General features: G+C 51.4%; 1 protein-coding gene across 2 annotated transcripts; it reads right to left on the bottom strand.

Moving 5' to 3' along the window:
* Positions 1-940: 940 nt before the first annotated feature.
* TUSC2 (tumor suppressor 2, mitochondrial calcium regulator) lies at positions 941-12316 on the bottom strand. 2 transcript variants are annotated; one of them, XM_038772278.1, is made up of 4 exons: positions 12059-12316; positions 4103-4223; positions 3464-3525; positions 941-1114 (listed from the first exon to the last, which is right to left on the bottom strand). In XM_038772278.1, the coding sequence occupies exons 1-4, from the start codon at positions 12214-12216 to the stop codon at positions 1108-1110; spliced, it is 348 nt and encodes a 115-aa protein (XP_038628206.1). In that variant the 5' UTR covers positions 12217-12316; the 3' UTR covers positions 941-1107. The 2 variants fall into 2 exon arrangements, with proteins under 2 accessions (XP_038628206.1, XP_038628207.1); XM_038772279.1 differs by lacking the exon at positions 941-1114 and having other exon boundaries at positions 2837-3525.
* Between the last annotated feature and the right edge of the window lie 4237 nt (positions 12317-16553).

Genomic DNA, 16553 nt, shown 5'->3' with positions numbered 1-16553 from the left:
CCTCAGTTGGAGTGTATCAGCACCGTACCATCCCATTCTTCTGTACACATCCTTATCCTCCGTTGCTTCCCCTAAATTTATTTTATTGTCCATCTCCCCAACTAGTTGGGAAACGCCTTGTGCGGCAGCAGCGATTGTGTCCGCCAACGATCTGTATCGTTCTCACCCAAGCGCGTAGTACAGTGAGCACTCAATAACGCCACTGGTCGATTTTATGGGCCTGTTGCCACGTGGATCGGGGCCAAGGATAAAAGCCCCTGTGTGTTACAGAGACTTCCCCTTCTGCCAAGGCACGGGGAGGGGGGTGGGCTTGAAATCACCCGGCAGGTCCCCCGGGGCACCCAGATTCCTCAGGCAGCGGCCGAGTGGTCGTTCCTGTTGGTGCCACGCAACTCCAGCCAGTTGCCGCCGCACTGTGGGCAGGGACTTGCCAGGCCTTTCCCTTCCCCTAGCACAGAGGCAACAGGTGAGAGGACAAGGCTGGCAGGAGCGAGACAGTTAAAATGCGATGAGGGTGCAGGAACTGCCCTTGCTCAAGTAACTCGAGGAGGGGGGGAGATGGGGCGTCATTCCACCCCTATTAACTGGTATTTTGCTTTGGGCAAAAAGAGCCTGGGCCAGGCTTTCTCCAGACTTCTCAGTCAAATGCCTCTTCCTGCCTCAATACCCCCCTTCTAAGCCCTAAGGATGAGATCGGTTAACGGAGTGCCATGGCAAGCATCACTCTTGGTGGGTTGGGCCAGCAGGGAGCCAAAAGCCAGGAGAGCAGGGGGCTACAGCGAGGAAGCCCCAAGGGCAGACACATCCCCCCCATTTTTGTCTCCACTATTTCTCCTAGCGCCCGGGACGGTGTTACACGTAAGAAGTGCTCAACAGACGGCCGAGTTGGAGCCGGAGGGAGGTGCAGCAAAATCCTCATGAAATGAGGTCTCTTGGCTAGTTAGGCTCTACAAATAATTTTATTGAAATAGAACAAAATGAAACCCCAGCCCCACTGGGCTGGTGGGGGAAGGAGCAGGACCATCACATCTTAGCCCCTCCTTCAGGGTCTAGGGGTGCTGTGGATAAGGAGCCCGCCTCGGGCTGCGCTTCGACTCCTTGCCTCGTTCACTTGCTAAAGCACACAATTTGCACAGAGAGATTTAAAAGAAAAAAAATTAAACCTCAGAGGAAACGGACTGTTTTCTGCTCCGACATTCTAATGAACATAGATACTATTTACAAACCTTCACATTGTAAATCTCTGCGGTCCCTCGGGGCCCCTACCTCAAGAGCAGTGGGGACGGGGCCTGGGGACAGTGGAGAGTGGGGGTTCCCCCTATACTCCTACAGTGTGAGCATACTAAGGAGAGAGAAGGAGGAGGGGGCGGGGACGGGACGAGAGGCTAGACCAATGTCAGGATTGTAAGCAACCTAGGAGTCTCGGGACCGGCTCTACCAACTCTGCTCATGCTCTACCCTCCCAAGCGCTTAGTACAGTGCTCTGTCCCTAATGTCAGCTCTCGGATGCCACTGATTTGACAGAGGGCTGGGTGGGGAGACGGCATGGGGACCTCCACTTATCCAGGGCACAGTGGCCTTTTCGGAGTTGGGTGGAGGGTGCTGTTTCAGGCCCACTTGCCAGAGACTTCCTCAGGGTTTGGCCAGGAGGGGCCGCATAGCTCTCTCGTCCACCACTAAACGTTTAGTACAGCGTTCTGCACCTGGTGAGTGCTCAATAAATACCGCCGATTGGTCGGTTGGCAGACGAAATGTAGTGCTTCAAACCTGCCCCCGAGGACCTGGGGAAGCTTCTGGGAAGGAGGAAGTGAACCATTCTGAAGGCAAGCATTTCTCAAGCTGGGCGCCCTGGAAGCCAAAAGACAGAAGGATGCCTCCCCCTTTCCCCTGCCACTCCCCTACCCTAGTGCCACCTGGGTCCGGTCAGGGCATCGGGACCTCTCCAACAGCGAGCCTCTCTCCTAAGCCTCCTTCCTATTTGACCCTCTACCTTCCTCTCCGGGGACACCAGGAACCCTCCCCACTGCCCTCCAGGCAAACCCAGTGCCTCCACGGATCTTCTCATCCTCTGACTACACTTGAGGGAGTGCCACTTTCTTCTCCTCCTCCGGGCACGGGGAGAAGGAGCGGCTCTGCACTGTGCAGCCGTGATGGTCGCAGGGTAGCTGAGCCCCGCTGTGTGGGAGTGGGAAAGAAAAATGGGAGCAGAGCTAATAGGAAGGTGGGATTCGATGAGACCAGCTGGTACAGTCCCCAGCCTCTCCCAGTGCCCCCACCCCCCACCCCACCCCAACCCTCCTCCAGCCGTGAAAGGAATAGAGGTAGGAAACGGCTGCTGAAATGCTCAAAGAGGACTTCTGGGGGGAGGGAGCCCCAGGGGTCCATCCCACTTGTGCATAGCAAAGCTCCTCAGAGCTCCGCTCTCCTGGTAGACACTCAGGGAGGGGAAGTAGAGGAGAGGCTGGGCGGAGGCCGGATTACGGGAGGGCATGTCTCCCCTCCCGCCCCCACCATCATCCCTTGTAAAGTGCACTGTGACCCCTTGACTCCCTAAGAGTGACAAAACAGGCCCTGAGACCACATGCCTGCCCCCAGGCTTCCCCTTCAGGACAAGGGTTCACCTCTATGGCTGCAAGCGCTGCCTTGTTCTGTCCCACCCAGGGAAGAGAGAAAATTTGAACCCAGCTGTAGGGGGGCGGGAGGGGGTGGAGGTGTGGAGGGCAGATGTGTGGGGGCGGGGAAGCGGCAGTAGGAGGCAGAGACACAAGCAAGCTACAGACTAGGAGAAATAAAACTGAACCCTGAAACTGACGACCCCCCACCCCCACCCCCCCCAACCACACTCCCTAAGGGCAGGGAATAGGAACTTTGGAAGATGGGGCAACTGAGCCCTTGCCCTCTTTCTACTCTGAGGCCTGGACAGTATCCCTCCTTCTTAGATAATTGCACCCCCCACTAGCCCCCTAACCCTGGAAGAGCCCACAAGTGAATCAAGGGGCCTTGGATGGGGCCCTGAGCCCCCGCCTGCCTGCCACCCCCAGCTCGCTCACCCCCACGTCCACCTGAAGGTCCTGGCCCCGCATTTTTTCTAGACTCTCTGGTGGGGGCCGGGGAGGGGGAGAAGACAAGGACCTGGGGCTAACTGGGGCCCTGAGCAGCAGGGAGTTCATTGTGGAGGCCCAGACCTAGGCTGGGCTCCATGTGAAGAGTCCCTAGTTCCCTCAACTGGGCCTGGCTGGGCCACACCTCAATCCTGCAGGCCGGGGACACAGACCAATGGAGCAGCAGAGGCCCCGGCCCACCAAGTCCAAGTCAGGGAGGGTGAGGGAGCCCCCCTCTAGCCAACGCCACTCCCTTTGCCCATTGGCCACTGGCTCCCTCTCGCCCATGCGTCTGTGTTCCCCACGTGCTGCTCTCTGGGGGTGGGAGAGGCAGGGAGCCGGAGGGGGGTGCTGAGGCTTACACCTCACAGATGATGACCGGAAAGTCCACATGGATGCGGGGGTGGTCCAGCTGCACGATGCCCTGTGATAGGAGAAAGGCCAGTGAGGCAAAGGGGCCGGCGGGTGCCCAGTGCCTTGCAATAAAGAGAGCTGGGATTCAGGGGGGATCCTGAAGGAGCTCTGGAGCAGCAGCCACCCTTGACTAGCCTCATGGCAGTCCTGGGGCAAGAGGGAGCGGGGAGAGTTGGGACAGTCTAGTCCTCTCCCATCTCTCACCAACACACTCCCTCCCCCGCCAGCCTACCCTCCCGCCCTTTCCACCGTGTGGAAATCTGGAGTTCAGGAGGCACGGTCTCACTCTGGCCGAAACAAGCACGGGGTGGGGAGGGAGAAGGGCTCCGCATGGGCAAATTTAGGGGAAAACTGAGGCCTGGATCTTGACGGGCTGCTTTGGAAAGTGGCCGCCGGCCGGGGAGAGCCAAAGGTCTGGCCTTCTCTCAAGGCCCAGCTGGAAATGCCCGGCTCACCGCCGCCGTCTCCCCGACCCTCGAGGCCTCAGTTAATCCCCAGCTCCCTCCAGCTCGCCTCCCTCTGGGGAGGGCGGGCCGGGAGGGGGCTTTAAAATTGTCCAGGCCTGGCGGGGGTCTTGGGCCGCTTACCTGAGGAACCAGGTTCTTATGGATTCTCTTCAGCTTGGCGCGCTTGCGGCCGTTCTTGGTGACGATTGTCTCCTCGTAGAACTCGTGTGCAAGGTCGCCATCTTCATCAAAATACATGGAACTGCAGGGGGAGAAGCAGTGTAATGAGCGCCAGCGCCAGCAGGTTTTTTCACCAGGGCAAGCCAGATCCCAGGGCCAGCCGGGCGGGCGGGCGGGGAAATTCAATGGAAAATAGCAGACGGGCTTTTGGGCCCTCTCGGAGCTCTAGAACGTAAGCTGGTTGTGAGCAGGGAACCAATCAGTCAATCAATCGCATTTATTGAGCGCTTACTGGGTGCAGAGCACTGTACTAAGCGCTTGGGAAGTACGAGTTCCTCAAAAATCTCCAGTGGCTACCAATCAATCTGCGCATCAGGCAGAAACTCCTCACCCTGGGCTTCAAGGCTCTCCATCCCCTCGCCCCCTCCTACCTCACCTCCCTTCTCTCCTTCTGCAGCCCACCCCGCACCCTCCGCTCCTCCGCCGCTAATCTCCTCACCGTACCTCGTTCTCGCCTGTCCCACCATCGACCCCCGGCCCACGTCCTCCCCCAGGCCTGGAATGCCCTCCCTCTGCCCATCCGCCAAGCTAGCTCTCTTCCTCCCTTCAAGGCCCTACTGAGAGCTCACCTCCTCCAAGAGGCCTTCCCAGACTGAGCCCCTTCCTTCCTCTCCCCCTCGTCCCCCCTCCATCCCCCCCATCTTACCTCCTTCCCTTCCCCACAGCACCTGTATATATGTATATATGTTTGTACATATTTATTACTCTATTTATTTTACTTGTACATATCTATTCTATTTATTTTATTTTGTTAGTGTGTTTGGTTTTGTTCTCTGTCTCCCCCTTTTAGACTGTGAGCCCACTGTTGGGTAGGGACTGTCTCTATATGTTGCCAATTTGTACTTCCCAAGCGCTTAGTACAGTGCTCTGCACATAGTAAGCGCTCAATAAATACGATTGATTGATTGATTGATTACAAGTTGGCAACATAGAGAGACAGTCCCTACCCAACAGTGGGCTCACAGTCTAGCAGGGAATGCATCTGTTACTGTTATATTGCACTCTCCCAAGTGCTTAGTACAGTGTTCTGCACCCGGTAAGCACTCAATAAATATGGCTGATTGACTGAGCTCACAGGCTAAAGTGGCCGGCGAGACCCACACTCAAAAACAACATTCACCATACAAGCAGTGTGGCTCAGTGGAAAGAGCCCGGGCTTTGGAGTCAGAGGCCATGGGTTCAGATCCCGGCTCCGCCAACTGTCAGCTGTGTGACTTTGGGCAAGTCACTTCACTTCTCTGTGCCTCAGTTCCCTCATCTGTAAAATGGGGATTAAGACTGTGCGCCCCCCGTGGGACAATCTGATCACCTTGTAACCTCCCCAGCGCTTCGAACAGTGCTTTGCACATAGTAAGCACTTAATAAATGCCGTGATTATTATTATTAAAACAACAACAAATGCAAGAAAATCAGAAACAGTTCGGTTCAAAAAATCCACAGTCCTTCCAGAACCCATTACGGTACTTGCTAAGCACTTACTGCGAGCCAAGCACTATTCTACGCACTGGGGTACCTACAAGTTAATCAGGTTGGACACAGGCCCTGTCCCACACGGGGCTCACGCTCTTAATCCCCATTTTACAGAGGAGGTAACTGAGGCCCAGAAAAAGTGGAATGACTTGCCCAAGGTCATACAGCAGATATGCGGCAGAGGCATATCTGTCTCTCAGGCCCGTGCTCTATCCATTATCCATTAAGCCACGCTGCTGGTCATGCCACTAACTGCCCAGAGCCTCAGAAGTTCAACATTTTCACAACACTCTGCCAGGTTCTCATCACCCTGCCTGAGCCTGCAGGGTTTGGGGGGAGGGAAAGAGAGAGAGAGAGAGTGTGAGTGTATGTCCTCCCTCCCCATGGCTTGGGGGCAGTGAGGCCAGCTAGATATCTCAGACTAGGTAGCAGCACCTAATCAACCACTAAGATAAGACTCTGGACTGGGGGCGATTAGGTGTCCTGAAAGCTGCTGGTTGAGGTTCCAGAGGAACAGGGGCATAGGTCATCCATCTTCCCACTACGATGTTCAAACTCCGTTACATTTCTCAGCCAGTAGGCTGAGGATGGCAAGACATCTTAAAGATTAAACTCTCTCAGAGCTGGCCTCCAGGGGTGGGGTGGGGGGCAGCATATCAAGGGGCAACCTGCTGCTGCTTGTAGCCAGAAGTGTCGAGTCAGCCCTGGTTTCTTCCCCTCTGAAAGGAGACACCGGCCCAAATCACCTGGAGGTGAGTCCAGCCTTCAGGGACAGAGAAAATTTGGTCCGGGAAGCAGAAATGCTATTGGTGAACCAGGATTCTTAGGTTTTCTTCAAGACATAGCCAGAAAAGTCCACACAGAGCATGACCACTTTAAACCCCTAGTGACAAAAGTAAATAAAATTATGGTACTTGTTAAGCACTTACTATGCACACCAAGGCACTGGGATAGATACAAATTAATCAGGTTGGACACAGTTCCTGTCCCATATGGGGCTCGCAGTCTTAATTCCCATTTAACAAACTAGGTAACCGAGGTACAGAGAAGTTAAGTGACTTGCCTAAGGTCACACAGAAGACACGTAGCACAGCCGGGGATGAGAACCCAGGTCCTTCTGACGACTCCCAAGGCTGTGCTCTATCCACTAAGCCACACTGCTTCTCCAGGTCCTCGTGATGCTGCCTGGCCTTAGAGGCCTTCAGTTCAAACCCAAGTCTGAGAGCTCTTCCCCAGGCACTAAGGCTCACAGTTCAGCTGGACCTCTGGAAAACTTCCCGCTAGAAGCCCAGAGTCCACCTTGAAGGAACAGATGTCTAATCTCGGTACCCCGATCGCTGTTTTAAATTAATGGGTGGCCTACACCAGCCCCTGCTGACTGACTGTTGACAGAACCTGGGATTAGGTTGAAAGGCAAAGAGTATTCGCTCAATGGCAACTTTCCCCCAGAAGCAACCTAGCTAGGCAAAGCCCAAATCACGGACTAAGTCAGGCTGAGAAGCCCCTAGGGCTGCAATCTCACCACTGCCTTCGCGCCCCTCATTTTTCTGTGCAGGGAGTCACTGAATCTAAACGTCCTGACTCCCTCCTATCAAGCAATACCAACTCAAAACCTACCCCCAGACTGCAGGTTTTTCACTTGCCTCCAGCCTAGTGAGCTCTGAATCAGAAAGATGCTGACCATTCTTCCAGACTGCACTGCCAAACTCACCCTCTTTTCCATTTCAGTTCTACTTATGGAACCACAAAACCCAACCCGGCTCCTCAAGAAGCTGAATCCTTAACCGGGAACCAAACCAAACCATGGGGCCCTGCCCACCCCGCCTGAATTGGGACCACCCCCGCCCCACCCCCACGGTCCAGTGAGGTTAATAATAATGGCATTTATTAAGCTTTTACTATGTGCAAACGTTAAGATGAAGACCTAGCCAAAAAATGCTGCCTCCAATGGGGCTGGCAGGACAACAGTGAAAACTCACATTTTGGATGATGGGGAGTGCCGCGGGGACTAGTTCTATGGTAAAGTCAAGTGACTAAATTGGCCTAGACATCTGCAGGGGTGACAACTCAATTCCTTTGGGTAAATTTAAAAGTGACCCCTGTAATGAGTGATGCCTTGCTTGCCAGAACCATCCCCCACTTCCTACTTGCAGGAGGGACTGGTTGTTCCATTGGGAGAGAGAGAATACTTGGGCAGAACTGAGGGAGTCGACATTGTTCTGTACAGTGTATCTTTCAAAATTTAACAGGCGCTTCTGAAACCAGTGCCACCAACCAGGAAATTCGAACCTTCACCCACTGCATGTTAGTTTGTTAGTATGTTTGGTTTTGTTCTCTGTCTCCCCCTTTTAGACCGTGAGCCCACTGTTGGGTAGGGACGGTCTCTATATGTTGCCAATTTGTACTTCCCAAGCGCTTAGTACAGTGCTCTGCACACAGTAAGCGCTCAATAAATACGACTGATGATGATGATGATGCATGGGGGGGTTCCACATCTCTTCTGTTCCTACCTGTCCACCTGGCACACTGCCCCGGAGAACACGGATGCCGAAGCTGGCAATATTTCTAGTGATAAAAGCCACCCACCAGTTTTGGGTTTTCTTGGAGGTTCCGCTGGTTAATGGTATTTCCACAGACCGTGGGTTGCCCGTCCAATCCCATGGACAGGGTCGCTTCTAGGAATGGTCCTGCTGCGTCACCAGGAGCGGGCAACTGAGCCCCAAATTTCCTCCTTCCTCCTCCCCGCTCCAACTACCGAGATTACTCAGTTGGCTTGGGAAGCCTACTGTGACAGAATTCAGCTGCCTGGAACCAGTCGGGCGATGCCATAAATAATGCCCACATCAGCTCCATCTTCCGAAGAGAGAGGAAAGGCTCTGGCTTGGATTTGGCGGGGGGGCGACGTTCCCTAAACGAACCGATATTCTGACGGTGTGGCGGGCGTTTGGATTTTCCGGGCTCCCTGGGGGGGCACAGGAGAAAAAAATAACCGGGTGAAGCTAGACTGTGAGCCCACTGTTGGGTAGGGACTGTCTCTATATGTTGCCAACTTGTCCTTCCCAAGCGCTTAGTACAGTGCTCTGCACACAGTAAGCGCTCACTAAATATGATTGATTGACTGATTAGGGAGGGGAAATAATAATAATAATAATAATGGCATTTATTAAGCACTTACTATGTGCAAAGCACTGCTCTAAGCGCTGGGGAGGTTACAAGGTGATCAGGTTGCCCCACGGGGGGCGCTCACAGTCTTAATCCCCATTTTACAGATGAGGTGGAGAGGGATTGGGTCTAAGGGCCAAAACGCCGGCTGGGGAGTCACAAGGACTCGGTTTCCTCCCTCGCCGCATGACCTCCAACGGGCACCTGCCCCAGGTCGTGCCTCCCTTTCCCCACCTTTAATCGGGGCAGGCGGTGCCCATCTAAAGACGGCGTGGCGAGCCTCCCCGAATGCGGCGCCTTCTTCATCATCATCATCATCATCATCTTCATCATCATCAATCGTATTTATTGAGCGCTTACTGTGTGCAGAGCACTGTACTAAGCGCTTGGGAAGTACAAATTGGCAACATATAGAGACAGTCCCTGCCCAACAGCGGGCTCACAGTCTAAAAGGGGGAGACAGAGAACAAAACCAGACATACTCACACAATAAAATATATAGAATAGATCATCATCATCATCATCATCATCATCATCAATCGTACTTATTGAGCGCTTACTGTGTGCAGAGCACTGTACTAAGCGCTTGGGAAGTACAAATTGGCAACATATAGAGACAGTCCCTGCCAACAGTGGGCTCACAGTCTAAAAGAGGGAGCTGGAGAACAAAACCAAACGTACTCACAAAATAAAATAAATAGAATAGATCATCATCATCATCATCAATCGTATTTATTGAGCGCTGTGTGCAGAGCACTGTACTAAGCGCTTGGGAAGTCCAAGTTGGCAACATATAGAGACAGTCCCTGCCCAACAGTGGGCTCACAGTCTAAAAGGGGGAGCCGGAGAACAAAACCAAACATACTAACAAAATAAAATAAATAGAATAGATCATCATCATCATCAATCGTATTTATTGAGCGCTTACTGTGTGCAGAGCACTGTACTAAGCGCTTGGGAAGTACAAATTGGCAACATATAGAGACAGTCCCTGCCCAACAGTGGGCTCACAGTCTAAAAGGGGGCGACAGAGAACAAAACCAGACATACTCACAAAATAAAATAAATAGAATAGATCATCATCATCATCAATCATACTTATTGAGCGCTTACTGTGTGCAGAGCACTGCACTAAGCGCTTGGGAAGTCCAAATTGGCAACATATAGAGACAGTCTCTGCCCAACAGTGGGCTCACAGTCTAGAAGAGGGGAGACAGAGAACAAAACCAAACATACTCACAAAATAAAATAAATAAAATAGATCATCATCATCATCAATCGTATTTATTGAGCGCTGACTGTGTGCAGAGCACTGTACTAAGCGCTTGGGAAGTCCAAATCGGCAACATATAAAGACAGTCCCTGCCCAACAGTGGGCTCACAGTCTAAAAGGGGGAGCCGGAGAACAAAACCAAATATACAAAGTAAAATAAATAGAATAGATCATCATCATCATCATCAATTGTATTTATTGAGCGCTTACTGTGTGCAGAGCACTGTACTAAGCGCTTGGGAAGTACAAATTGGCAACATATAGAGACAGTCCCTGCCCAACAGCGGGCTCACAGTCGAAAAGGGGGAGCCGGAGAACAAAACCAGACATACTCACAAAATAAAATAAATAGAATAGATCATCATCATCATCATCAATCATATTTATTGAGCGCTTACTGTGTGCAGAGCACTGTACTAAGTGCTAGGGAAGTCCAAATTGGCAACATATAGAGACGGTCCCTGCCCAACAGTGGGCTCACAGTCTAAAAGGGGGAGATGGAGAACAAAACCAAACATACAAAGTAAAATAAATAGAATAGATCATCATCATCATCAATCGTATTTATTGAGCGTTTACGATGTGCAGAGCACTGTAGTAAGCGCTTGGGAAGTACAAATTGGCAACATACAGAGACAGTCCCTGCCCAACAGTGGGCTCACAGTCTAAAAGGGGGAGACAGAGAACAAAACCGAACATACTCACAAAATAAAATAAATAGAATAGATCATCATCATCATCATCAATCGTATTTATTGAGCGCTGACTGTGTGCAGAGCACTGTACTAAGCGCTTGGGAAGTCCAAATTGGCAACATATAGAGACAGTCTCTGCCCAACAGTGGGCTCACAGTCGAAAAGGGGGAGCTGGAGAACAAAACCAAACATACTCACAAAATAAAATAAATAGAATAGATCATCATCATCATCAATCGTATTTATTGAGTGCTTACTGTGTGCAGAGCACTGTACTAAGCGTTTGGGAAGTACAAATTGGCAACATATAGAGACAGTCCCTGCCCAACAGCGGGCTCACAGTCTAAAAGGGGGAGACAGAGAACAAAACCAGACATACTCACAAAATAAAATAAATAGAATAGATCATCATCATCAATTGTATTTATGGAGCGCTGACTGTGTACAGAGCGCTGTACTAAGCGCTCGGGAAGTCCAAATTGGCAACATATAGAGACAGTCCCTGCCCAACAGTGGGCTCACAGTCTAAAAGGGGGAGACGGAGAACAAAACCAAACATACTCACAGAATAAAATAAATAGAATAGATCATCATCATCATCATCAATCGTATTTATTGAGCGCTGACTGTGAGCAGAGCACTGTACTAAGCGCTTGGGAAGTCCAAATTGGCAACATATAGAGACAGTCCCTGCCCAACAGTGGGCTCACAGTCTAAAAGGGGGAGACGGAGAACAAAACCAAACATACTCACAAAATAAAATAAATAAAATAAATCATCATCATCACCAATCGTATTTATTGAGCGCTTACGGAGTGCAGAGCACTGTACTAAGCGCTTGGGAAGTCCAAATTGGCAACATATAGAGACGGTCCCTGCCCAACAGTGGGCTCACAGTCGAAAAGGGGGAGCCGGAGAACAAAACCAGACATACTCACAAAATAAACTAGAATAGATATGTACAAGTAAAATAGAGTAATAAATATGTACAAACACATATATACAGGTAGGGACTGTCTCTATACGTTGCCAACTTGTACTTCCCAAGCGCTTAGTCCAGTGCTCTGCACACAGTAAGCGCTCAATAAATACGATTGGTGATACAGGTGCAGTGGGGAAGGGAAGGAGGTAAGATGAGGGGGATGAGGGGGGGCACTGGACCGGGGGAAAGGAGGAGGAGGAGAAAAAAGGGATGTGTTGTTTTCCCGCCCCCCCGGCCCCCCCCGCCCCCCCCGCCCTCGCCATCCCTTCTCTTACCCGCGTCGGGTGAACACGAAGGGGGGCGCGCTCCGGCCGCCCTGTGCCCGTGTGAGGGCCTGGGCCGCGCCGGCCGCGTTGGCCGCTTCCGACCCGCTGCCCCCCGCGGACGACGCGAAGGGCCAGAGGCCCCGGGCCTTGGAGCCGCTGGTGCCCATGGCAGGGTCCTCAGGGCATGGCGGGCGGGAGGGGACGGGGGGTCGCCCGCGGCCACCTGGCGGGTCCCACTCGCCCAGGCCCGCTCGCTGGCTCGCCCACTAACCGTCTGGCCGCCCGCAGTCTCCACAGGAGCTTCCCTTCCGGCTCCGCAGCGCGAGGCGCCGCCGGCCCCGCCCATTGGCCACCGCGCCTGTCCGTCTGGAGGGTGGCGCTCACGTCAGAACGGAGGGACTACAATTCCCGGCAACCCGCGGGGCTGAAGGCCCGCCCCCTCGGGTACCGGCAGGCCGAGCTCTGCTTCGGGCCGGGCGGGGCCTTCCTGCGTGCAATCAATCAATCAATCGTATTTATTGAGCGCTTACTGTGTGCACAGCACTGTGCTGAGCGCTTGGGAAGTACAAGTTGGCAGCACATAGAGACGGTCCCTACCCAACATCATCATCAATCGTATTTATTGAGCGCTTACTATGTGCAGAGCGCTGTACTAAGCGCTTGGGAAGTCCAAGTTGGCAACACATAGAGACAGTCCCTACCCAACAGAGGGCTCACAGTCGAAAATCATCATCAATCGTATTTACTGAGCGCTTACTATGTGCAGAGCACTGGACTGAGCGCTTGGGAAGTACAAGTTGGCAACACATAGAGACAGTCCCTACCCAACAGAGGGCTCACAGTCGAAAATCATCATCAATCGTATTTACTGAGCGCTTACTATGTGCAGAGCACTGGACTGAGCGCTTGGGAAGTACAAGTTGGCAACACATAGAGACAGTCCCTACCCAACAGAGGGCTCACAGTCGAAAAGGGGGAGGCAGAGAACAAAACCAAACACACTAACAAAATAAAATAGAATAGATATGTACAAGTTAAAAGAAATAAATAAATAGAGTAACCACCCGCTGCTCGCCCAGGCGCTGGCGTGTTGGGCTAGGGTGGTCTTGTTCCGATTCCGGCCTCCTGCCATCTTGCTTACTGTGTGCAGAGCACTGTACTAAGCGCTTGGGAAGTATAAGTTGGCAACACATAGAGACAGTCCCTACCCAACATCATCATCAATCGTATTTATTGAGCGCTTACTGTGTGCAGAGCACTGTACTGAGCGCTTGGGACACACAAGTTGGTAACACATAGAGACAGTCCCTACCCAACAGTGGGCTCACAGTCGAAAAGGGGGAGGCAGAGAACAAAACCAAACACACTAACAAAATAAAATAAATAGAATAGATATGTACAAGTAAAAGAAATAAATAAATAGAGTAACCGCCCGCTGCTCGCCCGGGCACCGGCGTGTTGGGCTAGGGTGGTCTTGTTCCGATTCCGGCCTCCTGCCATCTTGCTTACTGTGTGCAGAGCACTGTTCTAAGTGCTGGGGAGGTTACAAGGTGATCAGGTTGTCCCACACGGGGCTCACAGTCTTGGTCCCCATTTTCCAGATGAGGCCACTGAGGCGCCGATAAGTTGGGTGCCTTGCCCAAAGTCACACAGCTGACAAGTGGCGGAGCTGGGATTTGAACCCATGACCTCTGACTCCAAAGCCCGGTCTCTTTCCACTGAAAGGGCAAGTGGCGGAGCTGGGATTAGAATCCAACCAAGGCCTGTTTCAAGATGGAGCCATAGATTGTAATAACCCTGCCAGTTGGAAAACCCTTCCACTAATGGCAGGGATCATGTCTAGCAACTCTGTTCTGTTGTATCTTCTCAAGCACTTAGTACAGTGCTCTGCACACAGTAAGCTATCAGTAAATCACATTGGTTGATTGTAAGCTCTGCACACAGTAAGCTCTCAGTAAAGCTCTCCCCCCCCCTCCATCCCCCCGCCTTACCTCCTTCCCTTCCCTACAGCACCTGTATGTATGTATATATGTTTGTACGTATTTATTATTCTATTTATTTATTTATTTTACTTGTACATATTTATTCTATCTATTTTATTCTGTTAATATGTTTTGTTTTGTTCTGTGTCTCCCCCTTCTAGACTGTGAGCCCACTGTTGGGTAGGGACCGTCTCTATGTGTTGCCAAATTGTACTTCCCAAGCGCTTAGTACAGTGCTCTGCACACAGTAAGCGCTCAATAAATACGATTGAATGAATGAATGAATCTTCTTGGGGAAGCAGCGTGGCTCAATGGAAAGAACCCGGGCTTTGGAGTCCGAGTTCATGGGTTCGAATCCCAGCTCCGCCAATTGTCAGCTGTGTGAGTTTGGGCAAGTCACTTCACTTCCCTGTGCCTCAGTTACCTCATCTGTAAAATGGGAATTAAGACTGTGAGCCCCTCGTGGGACAACCCGATCACCTTGTAACCTCCCCAGCGCTTAGAACAGTGCTTTGCACATAGTAAGCACTTAATAAATGCCATTATTATTATTATTATTATCTTCAGAGGAGGTGTTCGCTCACTAACACCATCCACTAAGGGGTTTAGAGTTCAAGGACAAAGGAAGCCCCAGAATCGACTGTACTTACTGGGCGCCTCTGGGCGGAACACTCGCCCCCCCAATTCCGCCTCTCGATGATGATACGGAAGAGTCGGGGCGTTTCTGTCATCCGCTGGGGAATAATAATAATAATGGCATTTGTTAAGCGCTTACTATATGCAAAGCACTGTTCTAGTTCTGGAATAGTGAACTGCTGCTACCTGAGAAGCGCGGGTCTGACTTTGGTAGTTTCCCTGAGCAGCCTGACCTTGGACATTGGACTTCGACATGAAAGACTAGAGAGGGATTTGGGCACCTCATTCATATTTACTGAGCGCTTACTGTGTGCAGAGCACTGTACTAAGTGCTTGGGAAAGTACAGTGCAACAATAAACAGTGACATTCCCTGCCCACAACAAGTTTACAGTCTAAGAATAAAAATTATTGTGGTATTTGTTAAGCACTATGTGCCAGGCACTACACTAAGCACTGCAGGGGTTACAAACAAATCGGGTCGGACACAGTCCCTGCCCCATGTAGGGCTCACAGTCTCAATCCCCATTTTACTGATGAGGGAACTGAGGCACAGAGAAGTGACTTGTCCATCACCCAGCAGACAAGTGGCAGAGCTGGAATTAGAACCCATGACCTTCTGACCCCCCAGGTCCGTGCTCTATTACAACATGCTGCTACTCCAGAGCAGGTGGGGGGCGGGGGTGGACACACAGACATCAATACAAATAAATTACAGATATGCATATAAGTGCTGTGGGGCTGGGAGGTGGGAAGTCAGGGTGATGCAGAAGGGGGTGGGAGATGAGAAAAAGTGGGGCTTAGTCCGGGAGACCCTCTTGGAGGAGACGTCTCTAGATGTTGCCAACTTGTACTTCCCAAGCACTTAGTACAGTGCTCTGCACACAGTAAGCGCTCAATAAATACGATGGAATGAATGAATGAATGTGCCAAGGCTGTGAAGGCGGGGGTGGGGGAGAAGAGGGTCTGCCAGATTTGAGGAGGGAGGGTGTTCCAGGCCAGAAGCGGGGAGTGGGCTAGGGGTCTGGTGGTGTGAGCGAGGCACAGTGAGAAGCATGTGGGCTGGGTTGTAGGAGAGATGTGAGGTGAGGTGGGAGGGAGCAAGGTGGAGTGCCTAAAGCCAATGGTGAGGAGTTTTTGATACGAAGGTGGATGGGCAACCACTGGAGTTTTTTGAGAAGGCGGGGAGGTGACATGCCCTGAACGTTTTTTGCAGAAAAATGATCCGGGCAGCAGCGTGAAGTATGGCCTGGAGTGGGGAGAGACAGGAGCCTGGGGGGACAGCAAGGAGGCTGATGCAGTAATCCAGGTGGGACAAGGTAACTGATTGTATTAACATGGTAGCAGTTTAGATGGAGAGGAAAGGGTGAATTTTAGCCATGTTGTGAAGGGGGGACTGAGAGGATTTGATGACAGATTGAATATGTGAGTTGAATGGCCAGAGAGGAGTCAAGGATAACGGCTAGGTTATGGGCTTACCTCACACGTGCAAGTGCAGATGGTGCCCCTAACAAGGAAATCCCAGAGGGGTGAAAGCCCCTAGACCTCAGGGAAGTGGTGGGACAAGGCAAGAGCTGTGTACAGCTCTTTATTTATATTAATATTAATTAATTAATATTAATATTATTTATATTAATTACTCTATTTTATTTAATTTTACTTGTACCTATTCTATTTATTTTATTTTGTTAGTATGTTTGGTTTTGTTCTCTGTCTCCCTGTTCTAGACTGTGAGCCCACTGTTGGGTAGGGACTGTCTCTATATGTTGCCAGCTTGTACTTCCCAAGCGCTTAGTACAGTGCTCTGCACACAGTAAGCGCTCAATAAATACGATTGATTGATTGATTGATACAGGCACTGTAGTATGACCATGAGAGCTGGCACAGT

Source organism: Tachyglossus aculeatus, chromosome X1 (assembly GCF_015852505.1).
Source record: "Tachyglossus aculeatus isolate mTacAcu1 chromosome X1, mTacAcu1.pri, whole genome shotgun sequence".
NCBI classification, from domain to species: domain Eukaryota; kingdom Metazoa; phylum Chordata; class Mammalia; order Monotremata; family Tachyglossidae; genus Tachyglossus; species Tachyglossus aculeatus.
This window is presented reverse-complemented; position numbering and strand designations above follow the sequence as displayed.